This window comes from Gobio gobio (assembly GCF_949357685.1).
Source record: "Gobio gobio genome assembly, chromosome: 2".
Taxonomy (NCBI): Eukaryota; Metazoa; Chordata; class Actinopteri; order Cypriniformes; family Gobionidae; genus Gobio; species Gobio gobio.
In genome coordinates, this window is record NC_137098.1 from 67,101,470 (window position 1) to 67,122,004 (window position 20,535).

The following is a 20,535-nucleotide window of genomic DNA, read 5'->3' on the forward strand; positions in this document are numbered from 1 at the left end:
CAGGGAACTTCAATCGTCACAGAAAAATAAATGCCCAATGTAAAAAAACATTTTATACATACATTCTCGTCTTTTCACATATTTATGTACTTATTATTATTTTTTGTAACCACCACATTTGCAGCATGTTAATTGTGTTAGCATTATGCTAGCAACATGTTAATCATGTTAGCATCTTGTTAAAAACATGCTAGCAACATGGTAATTGTGTTAGCATCTTGCTAAGAACACGGCAGCAGTGTAGGGGCAGTAGTTACAAGTACCACTCACATTTTCTTCATGAAATGTACATTCTAGTTATTATTATAATGTCCAGGGTATGATAGAGGCTAAAAACAGAATTATATTGTATTATTTATAGTTTGTGATATTAGCTCACTTTGCAGCAAAAACATTCTCTGTTGGCTTTTATTATTTGAGAAATAAAAACTTGTGTTGAAAAGTTATGCAAATGGTTCATTATTTGTATGACTACATCACAAAGAGTCAAGTCTTGTAAAAGCATTAGATTGAAAACTGAGGAGAATACTTTTGTGCACAAAAAACTAACAAAAATAACAAATTTATTCGACAATCTCTTCTCTTCAACGTCATTCTCCTACGCTATTCCCGTAGTGTAAACAGTGCAGCACTTCCTGGCTCTACGTCAGAATGCCGCTTCATTATTGGCCAGGTCCTGCGTCAGCATCACACACACACACACACACACACACACACACACACACACATGTCGTGGTGTTCACGTGAACAGCGTCAGACAATGGTAAGCCGGCGTTCTGATGTTGTACCCGGTAAGTTTATTATAGTTTTGCATTTTTAAATTAGTTTTTATTTTATTCTCGTTTTCAATTTTGCTACAAATTTCAGTTTAGTTTTAGTTAGTTTTATAAATTGTTTTGCTAGTTTTAGTTTAGTTTTTATTTTGTAAACACATTTCTATTTAGTTTTTATATATTTCGTTTCAGTTTTAGTTTTAGTAATTATTAGGGCTGAAACGATTCCTCGAGTTACTCAAATAAAAAAAAAATCATAGAGGCAAAAGCCTCAAACTTTCGTGTAGTCCATTTAACTACACAGTCATGTTGCAGAAAGACAATTCTTGTGTGAGGACTAGTGCACACTGCACGTATTGCGGTTATATCCGCAGGTCAAGTGGGTAAAGTAATAAAAAGTAACATTCTAAAAATTGCGGGTGGATAAGGAAATATTTAATACGCTTAAGCTTAACATTTGTGGCAGTTCGTGGAACTTCGCCCGTCAGCTGAAGAGAGACCAGCACTCGAAACACATAACCAGCATGAATAGAGTTTGCACATGCATCACCGTCATTGTGATGTGTATGTGAAACGTTTTATGGGACATTATATATTTGATATCACCGAAATACACCATTAAAATGTTCTCAAAGCTAAGCGCAACAAATAGCAGAACGAGCTGTAGGCCTAACTGTTGTGCGCTCCTGCTTTCAGAGCTGCTTGCTTTCATTGATTTGCGTAATTTAAATCTCACACTTTAATAACAGGCTATTTATATCTCCTAACTTAATGAAACAAGCTGTGTTACTATGATGAATGCTTAGCTCAAAATGTAGCCTAGATCTGTGCAACAAACTTTATCTGAATTAAACACAAACACATCTCTCGTGTTTCCTCTCGCTCCAGCGGTTACTCCTCCGTGTGCTGTATAGGTTGTCGACCCTGCTTTAGATTCCATTTCGCCAAAGAAGGGTTTTTAAAGCAACCCACTTCAGTGCAGCTTATATATTACAATAGCATAGAGTCCTCAGCTGTCTTCATGCGCAGTAGCACCATCTACAGACACTCCCTCAACCGCCACAGGTCAGATTTTCCGCCACAGTAAAGAGAGCTTATTAATTATGAAAACAAATATTTATTTTTGCTAATATTATTTTATATTATTTTATAATTGCTAATTATAATTTTATATTTTCAGAGTTGTTAGTTTAGTTTAGTTTTAGTTTTTCATTTATTATGATTTTTCAACTTTATTTCAGTTTACGAAAATGTTTTTTGACCAATAGTTTAAGTCTTAGTTTCAGTTTACGAAAAGAACCTTGGAATCCGGAAGTGCTGCACTGTATTTACACTACGTGAACAGGGCCGGAGACCGACACAGATGGGGACGAATGTTTGTGTCAAATTTCCATACAGAGGAGTAATATATATATATTTTTTTTACCCAAAATGCGCAGAAGTAATCATTATGAGCGCTGGATACTCTGATGTGCTGTGTTTTCAGTTCTGACAGCCTGAGGGCGCTCTGTGCACATTTAGTCCACATATAGCACTCATGAAGAACAGGCACATCATGTGACATTCTAGAAACTCCCCAGCCTGACGTCATCATAAGGCTTGTTCGACTTCATGCAGCAATGCGCAGACCGATCGGTCACGTGTGTTTCATGTTTATTCTAAAACCTTCAGTTCCACTAATGCTCATAAATCTGTTTTTTTATAACAGTAAAACCTCCTTTCATGTAGTCACAATGTTATATTGTCATGTTTATCAAAATAAAACTGATAAAAAACGAAGACCCTACTTCATTGATAGTGTAGGCTTACATGTTGAGCTTTATTCTTGTACACACACACACGCTGTATTAAGCAGTATAGCCTACATAAAGTACTGAATGAAAATGTCTTCTGAAACATCTGTGTATTTGACAAATATTGCATTTATTTCACTTCAGCTGTGATAAAGTATGCAAACACTCACTGCTCACTGTGGGAAGCAGAAAGTGTCCGACTTCACGTCTCCATTTGCAGCTCCTCCCCGCCTGTATGCGGATACTCTCGCCGATCGGTTGCTTCCAGCCGCAGCCGATGTCCAACACACACACAGAATATGAGTCTGCTCCTGCTCCGTTGGGCTGTGATTATGGGGCGTGTTTCAACCAAACCAGGAAAGACCTCAATTGGATAGACCTACAACCAATCAGAGCAACGGAACGACGCATAGTTGTCGCTCCAAGAAGTAGAAGAAGATGTAAATGATCTTTGCCGGTGATGTAAAAAGAATTGAAGGATACACGGTGGACTTACCAACACAATCATCATTTTTGAGAGAAATAGCAAAGGTGAACGTTCTCCCGTTAGGATTAGAACAAATTCAACCCATGCGCTCTTGGGTGACTTGAATGCTTACGTTACTGTTGATCATCTGTCCATCATCGTATAAAACCCGTCCTGACAATTTGATTGGTCCGAACAGCTCCTGTTCTGGCAAAGTTACTCCACAACGGATCAAGTCCAGACCGAATTTCCCGGACTCAAATGTTGTGGGCGGGGCTAAGTTCGGCTGGCATCCAGGCTAGGAACTCCCTGACATAAACAAAGCTTCCAGAAATCACTAACAGAGACTTTTGAAGACAATAAACACACAATCACAACAATATATGGTTTATCTGTGCTCTTTATGCCATGTTGGGTATTTTCATAATGGATTATATTTTATAATGCAATGCTATTCGACATAGCTTGTATCATTGTACATAATACTGTAAAATAATGTATTTTCTGATTATCTGATGGTTTGATCCGAAGCCACATTAGATCACAGAAGGTTATTTAAAACACTCGACTTGTGATATAAACTAAGTTTGGAGTAAAAACATGGCTTTAATTTCATAAATTGTTGTGTATTGATGGTGTGCTAAGCTAACATGCTAGCCCTAAGATGCACCTGAAACCTGAACAAATAGGTTACTTTTATGAATAATTTTGAATAGTAAAACTCACTGAAATGTTTCTATTTTCAAGAAGGGCATTTGATACAGTTTCAAAGAAGGTGAAGTGAGAAGTTTGATCAAAGAAGAGAGGGATTAAAACAGTTTGAATAGAGAATTGTCAGTAATTATAATGGAGACAAAAATAATAATAATAATAATAATAATAATAATAATTAGAGCCATAACCAGGCCGGAGAGGTGTGAATGTGTGCGGGGAGACTGAAACTGAATGGGCCGTTTGCACCACAAAACCAAAAAGGCCAACTTCAATTTTATTTTCATAAAGATATAAAAAATAAAAATAAATCTAATAACTTTACAAAACTTTGAAGTTTATTATAACTTTTTTTTTTCATTATGACAATAATTAATTTTGACTTTACAGTAAACTGCCAAGTGTCTGCTTTCAAATGAGACCATATACTTCATGAACTGTGTCTGTTTTAGTCTGGGTATGCCAGTTCTGGGGATTTTTTCAAAGGGTGGCGGGGGGTGGATGTACTTTCCCACTGCACAGCCAATCATGCTGCATGCTTATTGGCTCACTGACGTTGATGAGATTTGCAGTCACCTGTGCAATAATAATGCTGTCTAATCAGCATCTTGACAAGCCACACCTGTGAGGTGGATGAATTATCTCGACAAAGGAGAAGTGCTCACTAACACAGATTTAGATAGATTTGTGAACAATATTTGAGAGAAGTGTTGCGTTTATAATTTTGTTCAGTGTATGAATGGACCTTCTAGTGATGTGATCGCCGTCGCTGCGGCTGTGATTGGACCAACGCTGCAGGCCATTGAGGATCTTAGAAATGAAGGACCGAATCAGATCATTTTACAGCAATAACCTGCTCGCTTGTTTTATGATAAAAATCACTCTTTTGTGTCTTCATGGTATCAGACTTGTGACTGGCTTGAATATAGTGTCAAAGCTGATGCAGCATTCTGCTTCCCATGTTGAGTGTTCAATAGTGCGCATGCCCTAGTAGACTCGACTTTCACAGTGAAGGGTACCGGGACTGGAAACATGACGCTGAAAAAGACAAGGGGTTCCATAAACACGCAAGTTCAAAAGAAGATTTGGTGAGAAATAGAATCGGGAAGCACTGTACTGTGTTTATAACATCATCTGTGTAGGAGACTGACACAGACCAGAAGAGATTGTTGAGGAAAATCATCAGACGGAAATTACATTAAAAAGGTCATATTCCTCCATTCAGATCCATTTGTATAAATCTTGCATACATGCTCCAGACAAAAATCTTTTTCCAGTATTTTCTGGAATCTAGTGGAAACAGCCCAAACTGTCTGCAGGGTGCTAGAGCACACAGGCCTGAGATATACACTTTTAAAAATGAGTTTATAACCAAAAAAAAAAAAGATAAAAAATCGTCTCTTTTTTTGGGGGGGGGGGGGGGGGGGGGGTATTACAGCTCAGACAACATATACTTACATGTTTATCACTTTTAGCAGTGTTTTATGTAACTTTAAAGGGTTTGACACCTACATTTTGCATTTAGACCCCTGTATGTGGGTATAGGAAGCTTTTCAATTTGGGCCAAATCCAGGCGTAATTGGTCCCAGTGTAATTTGGTGTAAATTAGTTACTTTGTGTAAAACAAATGCCAAAGTGATGCATATCTCCAGAAAGTAGACATTATACGCTTTCACATGTTGACATATGAGGTCAGAGCTCCTCCACAGACATTTAATGATGTACTGGGTCTGCAGAGTTTAAGACTTTAACATTATTCTTTGAAAGGGCTGGGATTTCCTTCTCAAATCTATATTTGTGTTTTTCTGTTTGGCGTCACTAGTGGGAGCAGAAAAGACAAACACCCTTAAAATCAAAATTAATTACATGAACATGATCAAATCAGAAGAATACTGAAACTATGACCAATAACACTATAAATGAGCTCAACACTGCATCACTGTCTCTTACAGATAAACCGAAGCCGACCGTGAGTGTGACGCCCCAGAGTTCAGTGTTCACTGGAGACACAGTTACTCTCCGCTGTGACATGAGAAGCTCAACTGGATGGACGTTTCTCTGGAGGAAAGACTCAAACCCTGAATCCAGTGATGATGCAGGAACTAAAACACTCAGTTCTGTGAGCGTCTCTGATGGAGGAACATACGTGTGTAGAGCACAGCGAGGAAACTACTACACACACGACAGTCATGTTCAGATAACAGTGAGAGGTAAGCGCTCTTTTACTTTATAGTTTTGTCAGTGAAAGTTAATTTTGAGTTTTAAATTCAAACATGAAGTGTGTTGTTTGCTCTTTTCACAGAGAGACCCAAACCTGTAGTGCGTGTTCATCCTGATGTCCATGTGTTCAGTGGAGAGAGAGTCACTCTCACATGTGACATACAGGAGGCAGGAGTCTGGAGGTACAGATGGTATAAAGATCAATATGACACCAGAAGACAAGACCAGATCTATACAATCACATCTGTGGGTCGGTCTCATGCTGGTGTGTACAAATGTGAAGGATCTCAGACTAAAGCCCCGCAGTACACACAGAGCAGTGATGGAGTTACACTGACAGTATCATGTGAGTGTGTTCATCATTTCATCACATCACTTTAACCAGAAGACATTGGGCCCTATTTTAACGATCTGAAACGCAAGTGTCAAAGCGTGAAGCGCAAGTAACTTTGTGGGCGGGTCTCGGCGCTGTTGCTATTTTCCTTGCGGGATAAATGGCTCTTGCGCCCGGCGCAAATCTAAAATGGGTTGGTCTGAAGTAGCTTCATTATTCATAGGTGTGGTTTGGGCGTAACGTGAATAAACCAGTCCGAGCGTCATCCAACATTCCCTTTAAAAGCAGGTGCGCAAGTTCCATTATGGATTGCTATTATTATGGCGTATGTACCAGGCGCACGCCAGGAGCGGTTCACAGCCGAGGAGACTGATGTGCTTGTAAGAGCAGTGAAAGACAGAGAAGTGAAGTTGTAATGTTGTACATTATGGTAAAGGTGATTTCACAGTCTTTTTTTTTCAGTCTTTCAGTTTTTTTCAGTTTTTCAGTCGATTTTTTTTCCTGGTTCTTGACGGACAAACCAATTTGTCAGATGTCCTTAAATACATATATGTCTTGCCACTATTGGGCAAACAGGTCTTATCCTTAATTATTACAATTAGCCTGAATCATTTGTAAGCTAGATTTATGCCTATTTTTTCACATCTTCGTGGCACACCACAATGATTTCCGTCATCTCATGTGTTAATATTTTTTTAGTATAACAATTTATGATTTGCAAAAATAACTGTTGCATCTGTGTAGATTACATGAGCAAAGTGTATGCGCGTTGTGCACGCTATACATTATGGTCAAGCATGCGCCCTTAAAATAGCATAATGAACAACGCGCAACGCGCCACTGACTTTAGACTAGGTTTTTTCTGGTCAGTGGCGCAATTGTTTAATGGAACAGCAAAATAGCACCAGGGATTGTTTGCGCCGGAACACGCCTCCTTTTTTGCGCTGAACCGCCCAGGTAGCGCAAGTTCATTCACTAGTTTAGCGACGTGCTTCTGTGGAGGGAAAAGCGCGCTTTGCGCGGGTGCAAAATAGGAATGACACATGCGTCGGTGTACAAAGTCAATTGCGCCGGGTGCAAGATAGGGCCCATTGAGTAGAAAACAAATGCAGCTTTGCTTTTTAGGCGATCAGCGGTGGAGAGAGTATAACCAATTGTTCTGAAGTAAAAGTATTGCTACTTAAGAAATAATTAAAGTGTTCTGAACAATAATATGACTCAAGCAAGAGTAAATAAGTAGTTTGCTGAAAAACCTACTGTTGCGAGCGATCCCGAAGAAAAGTTTTCTCATTTGAGAAAAGTAACCATTAGATTGCAAAGAAAGAAAGAAATGACTATTTTACACCTCACAAGGAATAACAGTTTTCTTAAATAAGTCATTCTTGTTCAGCCTTCAAACCAGGCCCGGTTCAGGAGTCAAATCACTGAGATCTGAAATCACTGAGGGTGCTTAGTAAATTCCCATGTTATATGCTATATCCTCTGCTCTGTAGGACATCAGAACCCATTTATTGAGAAAATTAAAAGACATGAATAGACAAACAATGGGATTTTTTTTCATTCACCAATTTATGTTCATGCTTCAAGTTTTTTTTTAATCCAAACTTTGTATAAAGATGATTCTCAATGTTATGAAAGAATACAGCATCATTTGATATACAATTTTACTTTATGCAATATGTGTGTAAACATGGCCATGAATGTAGGGGTGTGACGGTTAGTATATAACCGTGAGACCGACGGTTATAGTTAAACACCGTCATTAGAACTCTATAACCGCCAAAACCGTGTTATTAAAATATTTTTTACAAACATAAATAAAAAAAAAAAAAAATCATTTTTTAGATAGGTTCCCTCAGCTGACGATTGAAACGGAGGCGGAGTTAGTGGTGCTTCGGAGGCTGCTACTGCTGGAGATGATTCGGGAGAGGTCTGTGCACCACCCCTTACCAAGAAGAGAAATCTTGGAGATCTCCTTAAAGCAGTGGTTCTCAACCTTTTTTGGGCCAGCGCCCCCTATCCATTATCCAGGTCCCTTAACGCCCCCCCCGACCCCCCCCCCCCCCCCCCCCACCTCTCCACACACACACACACACACCAACCAAAAAAGAGCTATGTGTGCTAATTATTATTCTGTTGTAATAATAATAATATGTATATTATTCACAATATTATTGTCCTTATTATTAATATTATTATTAAATCCGTAACTTTTTTTGTAGGGTGATATCAGCTAAATTGGGCCACTTTTTGGTAAATCGCTTGGGACAATAATACAATACCATATATGCCTTTTCCATGTGTTTTTATGATTATTAATCACTGTTTTTGATAATGTTGTGTTGAAATTATGTAAAAAATATATAATTATTTAAGCCCTACAGTTCTTAAAACATCAGCTGTGCCAACTTTTTTTTGCATAAGCAGTTTCAGGTAAAATGGGCCGCTGTTTCAGGTAAAATGGGACACTATTTCAGGTAAAATGGGCCGCTGTTTCAGGTAAAATGGGACACTATTTCAGGTAAAATGGGCCGCTGTTTCAGGTAAAATGGGCCACTATTTCAGGTAAAATGGGCCACTATTTCAGGTAAAATGGGCCGCTGTTTCAGGTAAAATGGGCCGCTGTTTCAGGTAACCAATGGGCCAGTCAAACTGCAAAGGGAAATAGTGATTTATCATCAATTTTAATTTTATGTAGCCACATAAATTTAAACTGCATTAAACAAACTTCTGCCTTCTGCATTGAATGCTGCCAAACAAGTCGTTGTCTCCCCCTTCTCTCCTGCACACACCTCCATATATGGTTGGCCAACCTGTCCAATGACCTTTGTCGAACTGAACTGGGCTTCGTTTCCCAAAACCATCGTTTTCCTTCTCCCTCTCTCCTCTATTCTTGCTTTCTTCTCGTTTGTCAAACTCACTGTAAATTAAATATCTACCACCATTATTACTGGTGGGGGGACATGGTGTGTGTGTGTGTGTGTGTGTGTGTGTGTGTCGGTGTGTGCTTGTTTATGTGATTTATGAGGACACAAATTTGTATAATGACATTTACCAATTACACTGGTATTACAACATCAAAGTGGTTTATGAGGACATTCTAAATGTCCCTGTAAATCAAATCGCTTTAAAAACATACTAAACAATGTTTTATTAAAAATGTAAAAATGCAGAATGTTTCCTGTGATGGTTGGGTTTATGGGTGGGGGGATAGAAAATACAGTTTGTACGGTATAAAAATCATTACGCCTATGGAGAGTCCCCATAATGTTGTTGCACCAACATATGTGTGTGTACAAAGCGGTAATGTTTGCACTTAGGTTTTATTACGGGGGTTCTCACACACACTGAAGCACTCGCTGTGTTTTCAGCCTCTGTAGCCTGACATGAACTTCATCTTCAAGCCGCTCTGAGAGGAACTTCTTGAACATTTTTCCCGTTTTACCGTTCATTTGAGAAAACTGCCACCCGTCAAAATAAAAGTTCGGTTTAATTTGACAGAAATATATTACTGTTGTACAGTAAAATTTAGACAAGTCTCAATGCAATAATACTACTAATAAAATATTATCAAAACTTATATTTTTAAGGAATTATCACGTTCTCTTCCATGTTTTAATTTTATCAATAAAGCTCACGTTGACAAAAAACTGTTTAATTTCATATGAATAATATTTAAATTAAATTAATATTTCATGTCTTCATTTGATTTGAAAACAGAATTTGAAAAATGAAACGGAATTGGATGGGGGAAAACAGGCTATTTCATAAGGCTCTAAAGATTTAATTTTTGCAAATTTTTTGTTGTTTCATTATTTAAATTAATTAGACATGCTTTTTTTATTACTAAAAAAATATTTAACCATTAAAATGGAGTCCAAAAAACGGAATCCAGAAAAATTAAGCGGAATTTGAAAAAATAAAAACAAAATTTTATATATATATATATATATATATATATATATATATATATATATATATATATATATATATATATATATATATATATATATATATATATATATATATATATATATATATTTGTATTTATTTATTAATGGATTTCACAGGGTTCTAATCATTAACCTTAGGCCTACTTTCAATAAAAAAATTATATAATCATGATTTTTCATGAATAAAATAAATATTATAATTATAGGCCTAAATTCCTTGGTATCAGCTTTCATCAATGGTAGGCTATAGCCTAATTAATAGTCTACAAATTAAAACTAATTTGGTTTGTCATGATTAATTCGTGTTCATGATCATTAAAATAAAAACAAAAGCTTCTAGCAAGAATAAACACACAGCACTGTTAGACATTTATAAGAGATTTTACAGTAACTTACTGGCAACACTGTTGCCAGTAAGTTACTGTATTTGAGATTTACAGTACAAGAACCGCATTTCAGTTTACAGTAACTACATGTTACTGTAATTTTGTAATACAGTACCGTTACTGTAAACCTTGGTTAACAGTGCATTAATCCTAATCCTATTCAATCATTAATACTTACTGAATTACATTAATTCTTACATTAATCTATCCTACAGAAGTAATCCAAACAGACAATTATTATGAAATATAAAATTCTTTATTTAAAACATTTTAAGTGCTTTAACTTAAACATTTAAATGTGTGGAAAAAGTTTACTTTAAAACATCCTCGAATCAAATCTTATTTTCAGAAAATCATGTATAAAAGTAATCAGATTACATTCAATATCACTTATTATTTAAATTTACATTTATGCATTTGGCAGACGACTTGCATTGCATTCAAGATACACATTTTACATTTTGTCAGTTCTTGCTTTCCCTGGGGATTGAACCCATGACCTTGCTAGCACCACACACTATTGTTTGAGCTACAATTTTAAAAACTCTGCAGAAAATAGTTGGTAGAATACTGTAAATAGTTGGTTGAAGAATACTGTAACTTTGGTGCAAAATACACATATACATGAATAAAATATAAACAAAGAGCAAATTAATTCTGAAACAAGTTATCACAACACAAACACAAACACAAGTTTCATGTCTGTACCGATCTGTGCCATCTTCCACATTGGATGATTTCAAACAGGAACCAGGATTCTGCTCCATTTGGGCAAGAAGTCCCTCTAGATAAGAATGATATGAAGTTAGTCATACAATTTGAGTATACACAAACTTTTTACACTGTTGGAATTTAATAAAAAATAATAATCCCATTACAATTCATCATAATGGTAAAATACTATTTTATAGACAGTTAACATTTTGAGGTACACCTAGCTCGTATGCTGTCTAGTCTAATCCAGTCCTGCAATGCCTTCATGAAGATGTGAAATTAAATGTTCAGTTTTTGTTTTAGCTGGTGATTCAATGTAATGAATATTTTGAAGAATGTACTTTGTAGTGATGCTGAACCTGATTGCATATTAGAGAGGTGTCTCTGTTATTAGCTTAACAAAATTGATATTGAGTAAAAAACTAAAGAAAACTGTAAGTACATAATAGTAGCAGCAGCACAAACTATATGCTCCAAAAAAGTAATATTACTGAATCACCTCAACATGATTTCACAAACTATTTAATCAAAAACAACAATGTAACCTTTTATTGCAGGATGGATTACATGTATACTGCATTAGCTTTAGTAAGGTATCCTCAAACTTAATGCTACATTTACACGGGGCACCGGCGTTAACGCTTCTCATTTACTTTGAATGGGTGACGTCATGCGTTGCTGAACTGAATTGTGGGTTCCGTCGCGTCGCTTTACTCACGTTGCAAGCAGCAGAAGTTGAAAGGCGTGTTGGACATCAGCTGTGGCCGGATGCAACCAATCGGCGAGAGTAGCCGCGTGCAGGCGGGAGGAGCTGCAAACGGAGACGTGAAGTCGGACACTTTCTGCTTCCCGCAGTGACGCTCGCGCGGTGTTTGGACACTTTATCAGCTGAAGTGAAATAAATGCAATATTTGTCAATACACAGATGTTTCAGAGACATTTTTTGTCATGTAATACTTTATGCACTGATTAATACAGCGTGTGTTTGTACAAGAATAAAGTTAACATACAAGCCTAAACTATCAATGAAGTGGGGGTCTACATTTTTCATCTATTTTATTTTGATAAACATGACAATATAACATCGCAACTACATGAAAAGAGGTTTAACTGTTATAAAAAAGAGATTTGTGCACATTAGAGGAACTGAAGGTTTTAGAATAAACACGAAACACATGTGATCGCTGTCATGCGGAGAATCTGGCCAATCGTGGAACAGCTGTGTCGTCATCAAAGTCTGTGCAGTCGCTCTGGAGAAACTGCACCGGCTGTATTAGCCGACTGCTCTCGAATCGCTCTCGCGGTGCTTTGATGCCATACGTCACTGTCACGTGGCGTCGGCGCTGTGTCAGGTCAGACAAAATTTCTAACCGGCATGACGCCCTGTGTGAATGCAGCGTAAGTGTCTGTGTACATTACATATCCTATTAAAAAAGTGTCTCACCTAGTCCAAGTTTTTCCATTCAAACTCCATTAGGTGGCGAAGGAAGGATGACACTCTGTTGTTGATTACAGTTGTCTTCCTGTTCACAACTTCCCCGGTCTTCCGACTCACTCCGGTTTAGGTGGTGCATCTTGTTCCCACCGCTGGGTTTTTCCTCACGAAAAAAACTTAAAGCAAGAGAAAATTAAGAGAATAAAGATATTTTAAATTTCATCAACCTTAGTGCCTTTGCTTAAAATGTTTTTGGTAACACTTTAGAATAATGGTCTGTCATTAAACGGATAGTTCACAAAAAAAAAAAGTAAATTCTGTCATTTACTCGCCCTGTAGTTCTAAACCTTTTAAAGAATGTTTGTAACCAGATAATTTTGAGGCACCATTCACTTCCATAGTAGGAAAAAATTACTATAGAAGTGAATGGTGCCTCAATCTGTTAGGTTACAAACATTCTTCATCTTCTTTTGTGTTCAGAAATGTATTCAGGTTTGCACTTGAGCAACATTATTCTAAAGTTTTGCCATGTTTTTTTCATAAATTATATTTCATCTGCCAAAATCATCCAAAAATTGTCCAGGACTGCTTAAATTCCAGAAAATAAAATTATAATCTGTCAGTCCTGGACAAACACAGTTTTGGATTATTTTAGTATAATATAATTTATGAAAAAAAAAGCATGGTACATGGCTAGTTACAGCTAAAAAGAGGTGGAAAAACTAAATAATTTTGTGATTCAGTTAAACAGACCCGACTAAAACATACAAGAAAAACTTTGAATTATCAGTAACGTTAATATGTGGAGAAACAAAGAGGAGTAACGTTACTTACCGTTGTATGAGTTCCAGTGTCGCACAGCACAGGCAGGCTCCTGGTATTCTTATCTAAAATGTTAAATAAATAATGTCAATCCAAATGTAAACTTTGCTTGTTAACGACATTATTTTTTGCAACTAGTGGCCAACGTTAATTTACTAACTAACGTCGTCCTAATGTACGCTTAATATGCTCGATAAACAAAATCTTCATTGTATTGGTAAAGTTAATTCAATAAACTCACTAACGTTAAGTCTTTTTAAAAATAAAACGTTAGGTTTATGTTACCTCAGTTTTAGTACCAAAGCTGAAGCAAATGATAACCTAACGTTATGTAAAGTATGTTGTCCGGGCCGTGAGCTCTCTCCTCGGGCAGCAACGTTACACACGACGCTGGCTGCACTGGTTCTTAATCTAATTCAATAAACTCATTTTTTTTTTAAAGAAAACGTTAGGTTTACCTCAGTTTTTAGCAGCAAAGTTTAAGCAAATGATAACCTAACGTTATAAAGTATGTTGTCCGGGCCGTGAGCTCTCTCCTCGGGCAGTAACGTTACACACGACGCTGGCTGCACTGGTTCCTAATCTAATTCAATATAGGCTACTCATTTTTTTAAAATAAAACGTTAGGTTTACCTCAGTTTTAGCAGCAAAGTTTAAGCAAATGATAACCTAACGTTATGTAAAGTATGTTGTCCGGACTGTGAGCTCTCTCCTCGGGCAAAACTTACAACGCTGCACCGGTTCCTAATCTAATTCAATAAATTCATAAAACGTTAGGTTTACCTCAGTTTTTAGCACCAATGCTGACAAGCTAAAATTGGGGTGCAGACAACCGCGGATAGTACAAATCACACTTACCTTGCTTGTTTGCCGTTCTCACGGGGGATGAAAAAATCTTCGCAGGGTGTCCGGACACAGCTCATATGTTCTCTGGAACCGTGAGCTCTCTCCTCGGGTGAAACTTTCAACGCTGCACTGATGGTTCCTAATATAAATCTCAAGCAAATCCTGTCGATCCCAATTGTGCCAAATAGGCCGTTGTGGTAAATACAGTATTATACTTTATTTTTTAAAAATACAGGAAATCACTGTATTTGGTGTTTGACGTCATAGAAAATACCCATGATGCAACGGGAATTACAGTTATTTACTGTAAAGAGAATTTACAGTATTATACTGGGTGATATATAGTAAATAACTGTACAAATTACAGAAATGTCTAACAGTGAGGAACCGTTAAATTATTGTAGTATTAATTATTTTTTTAACTATCTTGATAAGCTACTATCCACGCAGCGTTTTGCGCTCAGATGTGACGGTGGAATTAATACATTACCTAAATGTTATTACAGTGTCAAACTGTCATTTTCTCCTTACAGTCTTGCGAGTTAACAATAATGCCTGACCAGTGAATTAGGCTACTTGGTGAACTAGCCCTATTCGCACGGGATTAGTATTTCTGGGGACCTCGTGTGATTTAGAAATTACGCACAGGATGCATTCGCACAGGATAAGCAAAGTGTGTGATTTTATTCGTATTTACTGACTTATCTCCCAGATATGATGTCAATACTTATAAATGTTTTTTTTTCGTTATAGATTTAGCTGTATCATATGATGTATCATAAAACAACAGTTCCTTACCGCGTGCTGTTATGTTATCTAGGCTTGTTGCGATCAGAGGCGTCGCAATAGGGCAGGCAAGGCAGGCACTTGCCTGGGGCCCCGCCTTTTGAGGCAATGCTTTCGCCACCTCCTCTCCTTCTTCAAACTGTATAAAATGCATGATTTGATTTTTTAAGCATGAAGAGAACTTTTCCGTTTGGCTTGGCCGCTCGCTCCAACAAATAGTTAAAATAGATAAAATAAAGAAAGCAAAAAGGACGCGTGCTTTCTTTCGTCTGCAGCGCATCTCATAAATGAACCGAAACTAAGCGTATCAGGCTTCTTGCCTCACATATATATGAGAAATATATCTAGCCTGAAAGCTTGAAATGTCTACTTTTAAACGAACAAATTCAAATCGAAAACAAATATTCTCTGGTTGTAATCCGTATGAAAAGTGCATTTCTCTCTAAAGGCGCGTCCACAAGGCGCAGCGGAGAGGCGGCATCGTCAACTTCATCTCTCCAGCCGACACTGACTCAGAAAATACTAGTTTAATAATAAACAAATAAAATGGCTCCTTGTTATTTTTTTCTGACACATTTATTTTTGCCAGTGTTTTTTCTCAAGCTTTAAGCGTGTGCGCCGCTTCCATGCACCCAGCTTATATATTTAAGCAGCCTAATTAAATTAGTCTAATATAAATGTGCACTATTTAATTAGTAGGCTAATAAGTATATCCAGCTCTTCTACATTAAATTAGTTTGAGTTAACATAGGCTAGTTGATAAACTAATAAAATAAAGTGATTAAAATGATAACCATATTTCTATATGTCGGATAGTTTCTTGTTCCTGTCACCACCACACAAAGCACCGTTTTTAAGGTGACAATTGGTTATAAATATGAAAGTTGTACTGTATTTTGAAGATATTGTATTGTATCTTCTCTTATGAAGATGAAGATTGACATTTTGTTAATTAAACAAAAGCACTTTATTTAGTTTTTTATATATATATATATATATATATATATATATATATATATATATATATATATATATATAAAAATATATATATATTGGTTTTATGTGTTTTGACTACTTTTTGTATGTTGTAAAATTAGATAACGAAGATAGGCTGTATTAAAAATTTTTTTAAATAGGGCCTCATTGATTAATTTTGCCTGGGGCCCCCACTCAATGTTGGTTCGCCTCTGGTTGCGATAGTCGGTGTTACACCGGTTACATCACTTTTCCACCGTCGTTTTGATTTTGTATAACCTAGTAATAAAAATAGTTCAGTTAGAGAACGTCTCGGTTACGGATGTAACCCTCGTTCCCTGAGGAGGGAACGGAGACGTAACGTTAGTGACTAACGAATGGGGGTTTCGCTTAGAAGCCTATCAACTTCGAGTTTTGAGAAAACGCCCAATGGCGTGCCAATGCCATGGGGCATGCGGAATTTGCATACGTAGCTCCGCCTCACTGCGTGAGTATATAAGGAAGTACGAGGCAATATCGCATTATGTTACCTGCTTGAGGAGCCAAGACTGAACTCCTGCGTTCCAGGCAACACAGCTGATGTGGCAAGGGGACGTTACGTCTCCGTTCCCTCCTCAGGGAACGAGGGTTACATCCGTAACCGAGACGTTCCCTTTCGTTCAGTCACTACGACGTAACGTTAGTGACTAACGAATGGGGGTCCCAATATAATCCCGCCACTCAGCTGTCTTCCAGCGCCCTGCGTAAGTGTGAGTACCCTGTCGTAAGACTAGTACGGACGAAGGACTCCCACTTAACACAGGATTACCAAGGTACACTGGGAAGCATATCCCAGTGAGGGAATGCCAAGATGCCTACCCGTGGGGAGGACTTAAGAGACACATATGACCCGGAGAGGGTTGCATATGGGAGATCTCTAGGGTACCAGCCGAAGGTGGATTTTTAACCCTAGGGGTGGCGGGGACACGCCAAGGGAAGAAACCCGCTCACTGCGGAGACTTACGGTGAAATACACATGTGGGGGTCGCCAGAGGGAACCATGCACATGGGGCACCTGGCCGGACATGAGGGTCTGGGCTCGAGAGGGCAGACTGAACTGATGTCGGCGTCGACAGTGCTGGAGGAGCTCAGGGCTCTCGGGGAACTCACCTGAGGAAATATCGCACGTATCCAGTCCGTGGAGTGGAGTGGCGAGCAAGCGAAGACACCTGAACCTGGTCCTTACCGGCCCCTCGGGGGAGCGAGTACATAGTCGGACACTGGCTCCACTCGGAGATTATAGAATCTGGCGAATGTGTTGGGTGTCGCCCAGCCTGCAGCTCTGCAGATGTCTGCTAGCGAGGCGCCATGCGCTAGAGCCCAAGAGGAAGCCACACTCCGGGTGGAGTGTGCCCTCACACCAAGGGGACATGGTCGGCCTTGCTGCTGGTAAGCCAAAGCAATGGTGTCCACTATCCAGTGAGACAGCCTTTGCTTTGAGAGAGCACTTCCCTTCCGCTCTCCACCATAACAGACAAAGAGCTGGTCTGAGGTCCTGAAACACTGCGTCATGTCTACGTAGGCGCGGAGAGCGCGTACTGGACAGAGCAATGCCAAGGCTGGGTCTGCCTCCTCCAAAGGCAGCGCTTGCAGGTTCACCACCTGGTCCTTGAACGGAGTGGTGGGAACCTTGGGCACATATCCAGGCCGGGGTCTCAGGATCACGTGAGAGTTAGCCGGCCCGAACTCCAGGCACGCTTCGTCAACCGAAAATGCCTGCAGGTCCCCGACCCTCTTGACTGAGGCCAATGCGGTCAGCAGAGCCGTCTTCATAGACAGAAACTTAATATCAACCGACCGCAAAGGCTCAAAGGGAGGTCTCTGCAGAGCAGTTAGTACTACTGCGAGGTCCCAAGAGGGTACGAGAGGAGAGCGAGGAGGATTCAGTCTCCTAGCTCCCCTCAGGAACCTGATGACGAGGTCGTGCTGACTTACCTTTTTGTTCTCCAAGAGATCGTGGTGGGCAGATATTGCGGCCACATATACCTTGAGGGTGGAGGGAGACAGCCTTCGCTCCAGCCCCTCTTGGAGAAACTCAAGCACGGACCCGATCGGACATTTCCAGGGGTCTTCTTGGCGGGAAGAGCACCAGGTGACGAAGAGGTTCCACTTCAACGCATAGGCATGCCGAGTGGACTCTGCCCTAGCGGAAGTGATGGTGGCGACCACCGTAGGTGGTAGGCCACTCAAATCTGCCGGGTCCCGTCTAGGAGCCACACGTGGAGGTTCCAAAGGTCGGGACGCGGGTGCCAATGGGTGCCCCGTCTCTGAGTAAGGAGGTCCAGTCTCAGAGGAATAGGCCAGGGAGGGGCTGTCGCAAGGAGAATGAGTTCGGGGAACCAGGTCCGGCCGTGCCAGTACGGGGCGACCAAAAGGACCTGCTCCTTGTCCTCCCTGATCTTGCACAGAAGCTGTGCGAGTAGGCTCACTGGGGGAAACGCATATTTGCGTAGGCCCCGCGGCCAGCTGTGCGCCAGTGCATCCGTGCCGAGCGTGCCCTCGGTCAGGGAATAATACAGGCTGCAGTGGGAAGAGTCGTGGGAGGCAAACAGGTCTACCTGTGCGTCGCCGAACTGTTCCCAAATCAGCTGAACCGTCCGGGGATGGAGTCTCCATTCTCCCGGGAGAGGCTGAAACCGCGAGAGCTCGTCGGCTGCGTGGTTCAGGACTCCCGGAATATGGACAGCACGAAGGGACCTCAGGCGCTTCTGACTCCATAAGACGAGATGGCGGGCGAGTTGAGACATGCGGCGGGAGCGTAGACCGCCCTGGTGGTTGATGTACGCTACTACGGCCGAGTTGTCTGTCCGGACAAGCACATGTTGACCCTTCAGCAACGCTCGGAAGCGGTGCAGGGCGAACCGTACTGCCAGCAACTCGAGGCAATTGACATGCAGGAGGCGCTGGGGTCCTGTCCAGGAGCCCGCGGCTGCTTGTCCATTGCACATGGCACCCCAGCCCGTGGCAGAGGCATCCGTCGATACGACAACATGCCTGGAAACTCGTTCTAAGGGCACACCGGCCCGTAGAAAGCTGAGGTTCGACCACGGGGTGAGTGTCTGTAAGCAGGCCCGGGTCACTTGGATCCGGAGCGTGCCAGACTGCCATGCCCATCTCGGGACTCGATCGCGAAGCCAGTGCTGAAGCGGTCTCATATGAAGCAATCCGAGAGGCGTTACCGCGGCTGCAGATGCCATATGCCCCAGGAGCCTCTGAAAAAGTTTCAGTGGAACCGCATTCTTGCTCTCGATTTGTCGGAGGCAAGTCAGCAGAGACTGCGCGCGCTCGCTCGAAAGCTGCGCGTACATGGCGACCGAGTCGATCTCCATACCGAGAAAAGAGATCCTCTGCACTGGGCAAAGTTTGCTCTTCTCCCAGTTGACCCGAAGGCCCAGACGGGTTAAGTGGTGGAGAACCAGATCTCTGTGTCCGCAAACCTGCTCTCGAGAGTGGCCTAGTATGAGCCAGTCGTCGAGGTAGTTCAGGATGCGGACCCCGTGCTGCCAAAGGGGCGCAAGGGCTGCCTCGGCGATCTTCGTGAAGACGCGAGGGGACAGAGATAACCCGAATGGGAGAACTGCGTACTGGTATGCCCGCCCCTCGAAAGCAAACCGTAGGAACGGTCTGTGTCGAGGAAGGATGGAGACATGGAAGTAGGCGTCCTTCAGGTCGATCGCTGCAAACCAATCGTCCGGACGAACGCATTCGAAAAGGCGTTTCGCAGTCAACATCTTGAACGGAAGCCGGTGAAGGGATCGGTTCAAGATGCGAAGGTCCAGGATTGGCCGTAACCCACCGGTTTTCTTGGGTACAATGAAGTAGGGGCTGTAGAACCCCGACCTCATTTCGGCTGGAGGGACAGGCTCGATCGCACCCTTCGCCAGTAGAGTGGCAATCTCCGCACGCATGACGGGGGCATGGGCCCCGGTCACGGTATAGCGGACTCCCCTGTAACGGGGAGGAGCCTGCGCGAACTGAATCGCGTAGCCGAGCCTGACGGTCCGAGCAACCCAGCGGGACAGCCCCGGAAGCTGAAGCCAGGCTTCCAGAGACTGCACCAACGGGGTCATACGGACAGTAGGCGTACCCCGGGTGGGGCAGCGAGGCAGCGTTACCGGCGCGGACAGGGGAGGCTGTTGGGCGTCCCCGGGTCGGAGCACGGTTAACGGCTGCGCCCTGACAGAGGAGACCAGGGAAGGACTCGCGTTCCACGGGGGTCTGCTCTGCCAGGGGGCTGGCGACAGAGAGGGACGAGAGTGGCGTGACCCGAGGGTGGCGCGCA

The 20,535-nt window shown here is 41.1% G+C and overlaps 1 protein-coding gene and 1 long non-coding RNA gene across 2 annotated transcripts in view; one reads left to right on the forward strand and one right to left on the reverse strand.

Moving 5' to 3' along the window:
* Positions 1-20,535, forward strand: part of LOC307120077 (basement membrane-specific heparan sulfate proteoglycan core protein-like) — a 335,684-nt gene that overhangs the window by 60,007 nt on the left and 255,142 nt on the right. Inside the window, exons 6-7 of the mRNA XM_079806937.1 lie at positions 5,696-5,953; positions 6,046-6,309. Coding sequence (XP_079663063.1) covers positions 5,696-5,953; positions 6,046-6,309 — 522 coding nt within the window. The remainder of the gene's footprint in view (positions 1-5,695; positions 5,954-6,045; positions 6,310-20,535) is intronic.
* LOC307120641 lies at positions 12,822-14,601 on the reverse strand. Its single transcript, XR_013815836.1, has 3 exons — positions 14,466-14,601; positions 13,620-13,672; positions 12,822-12,961 (listed from the first exon to the last, which is right to left on the reverse strand). It is a non-coding gene; the product is annotated as an uncharacterized lncRNA (long non-coding RNA).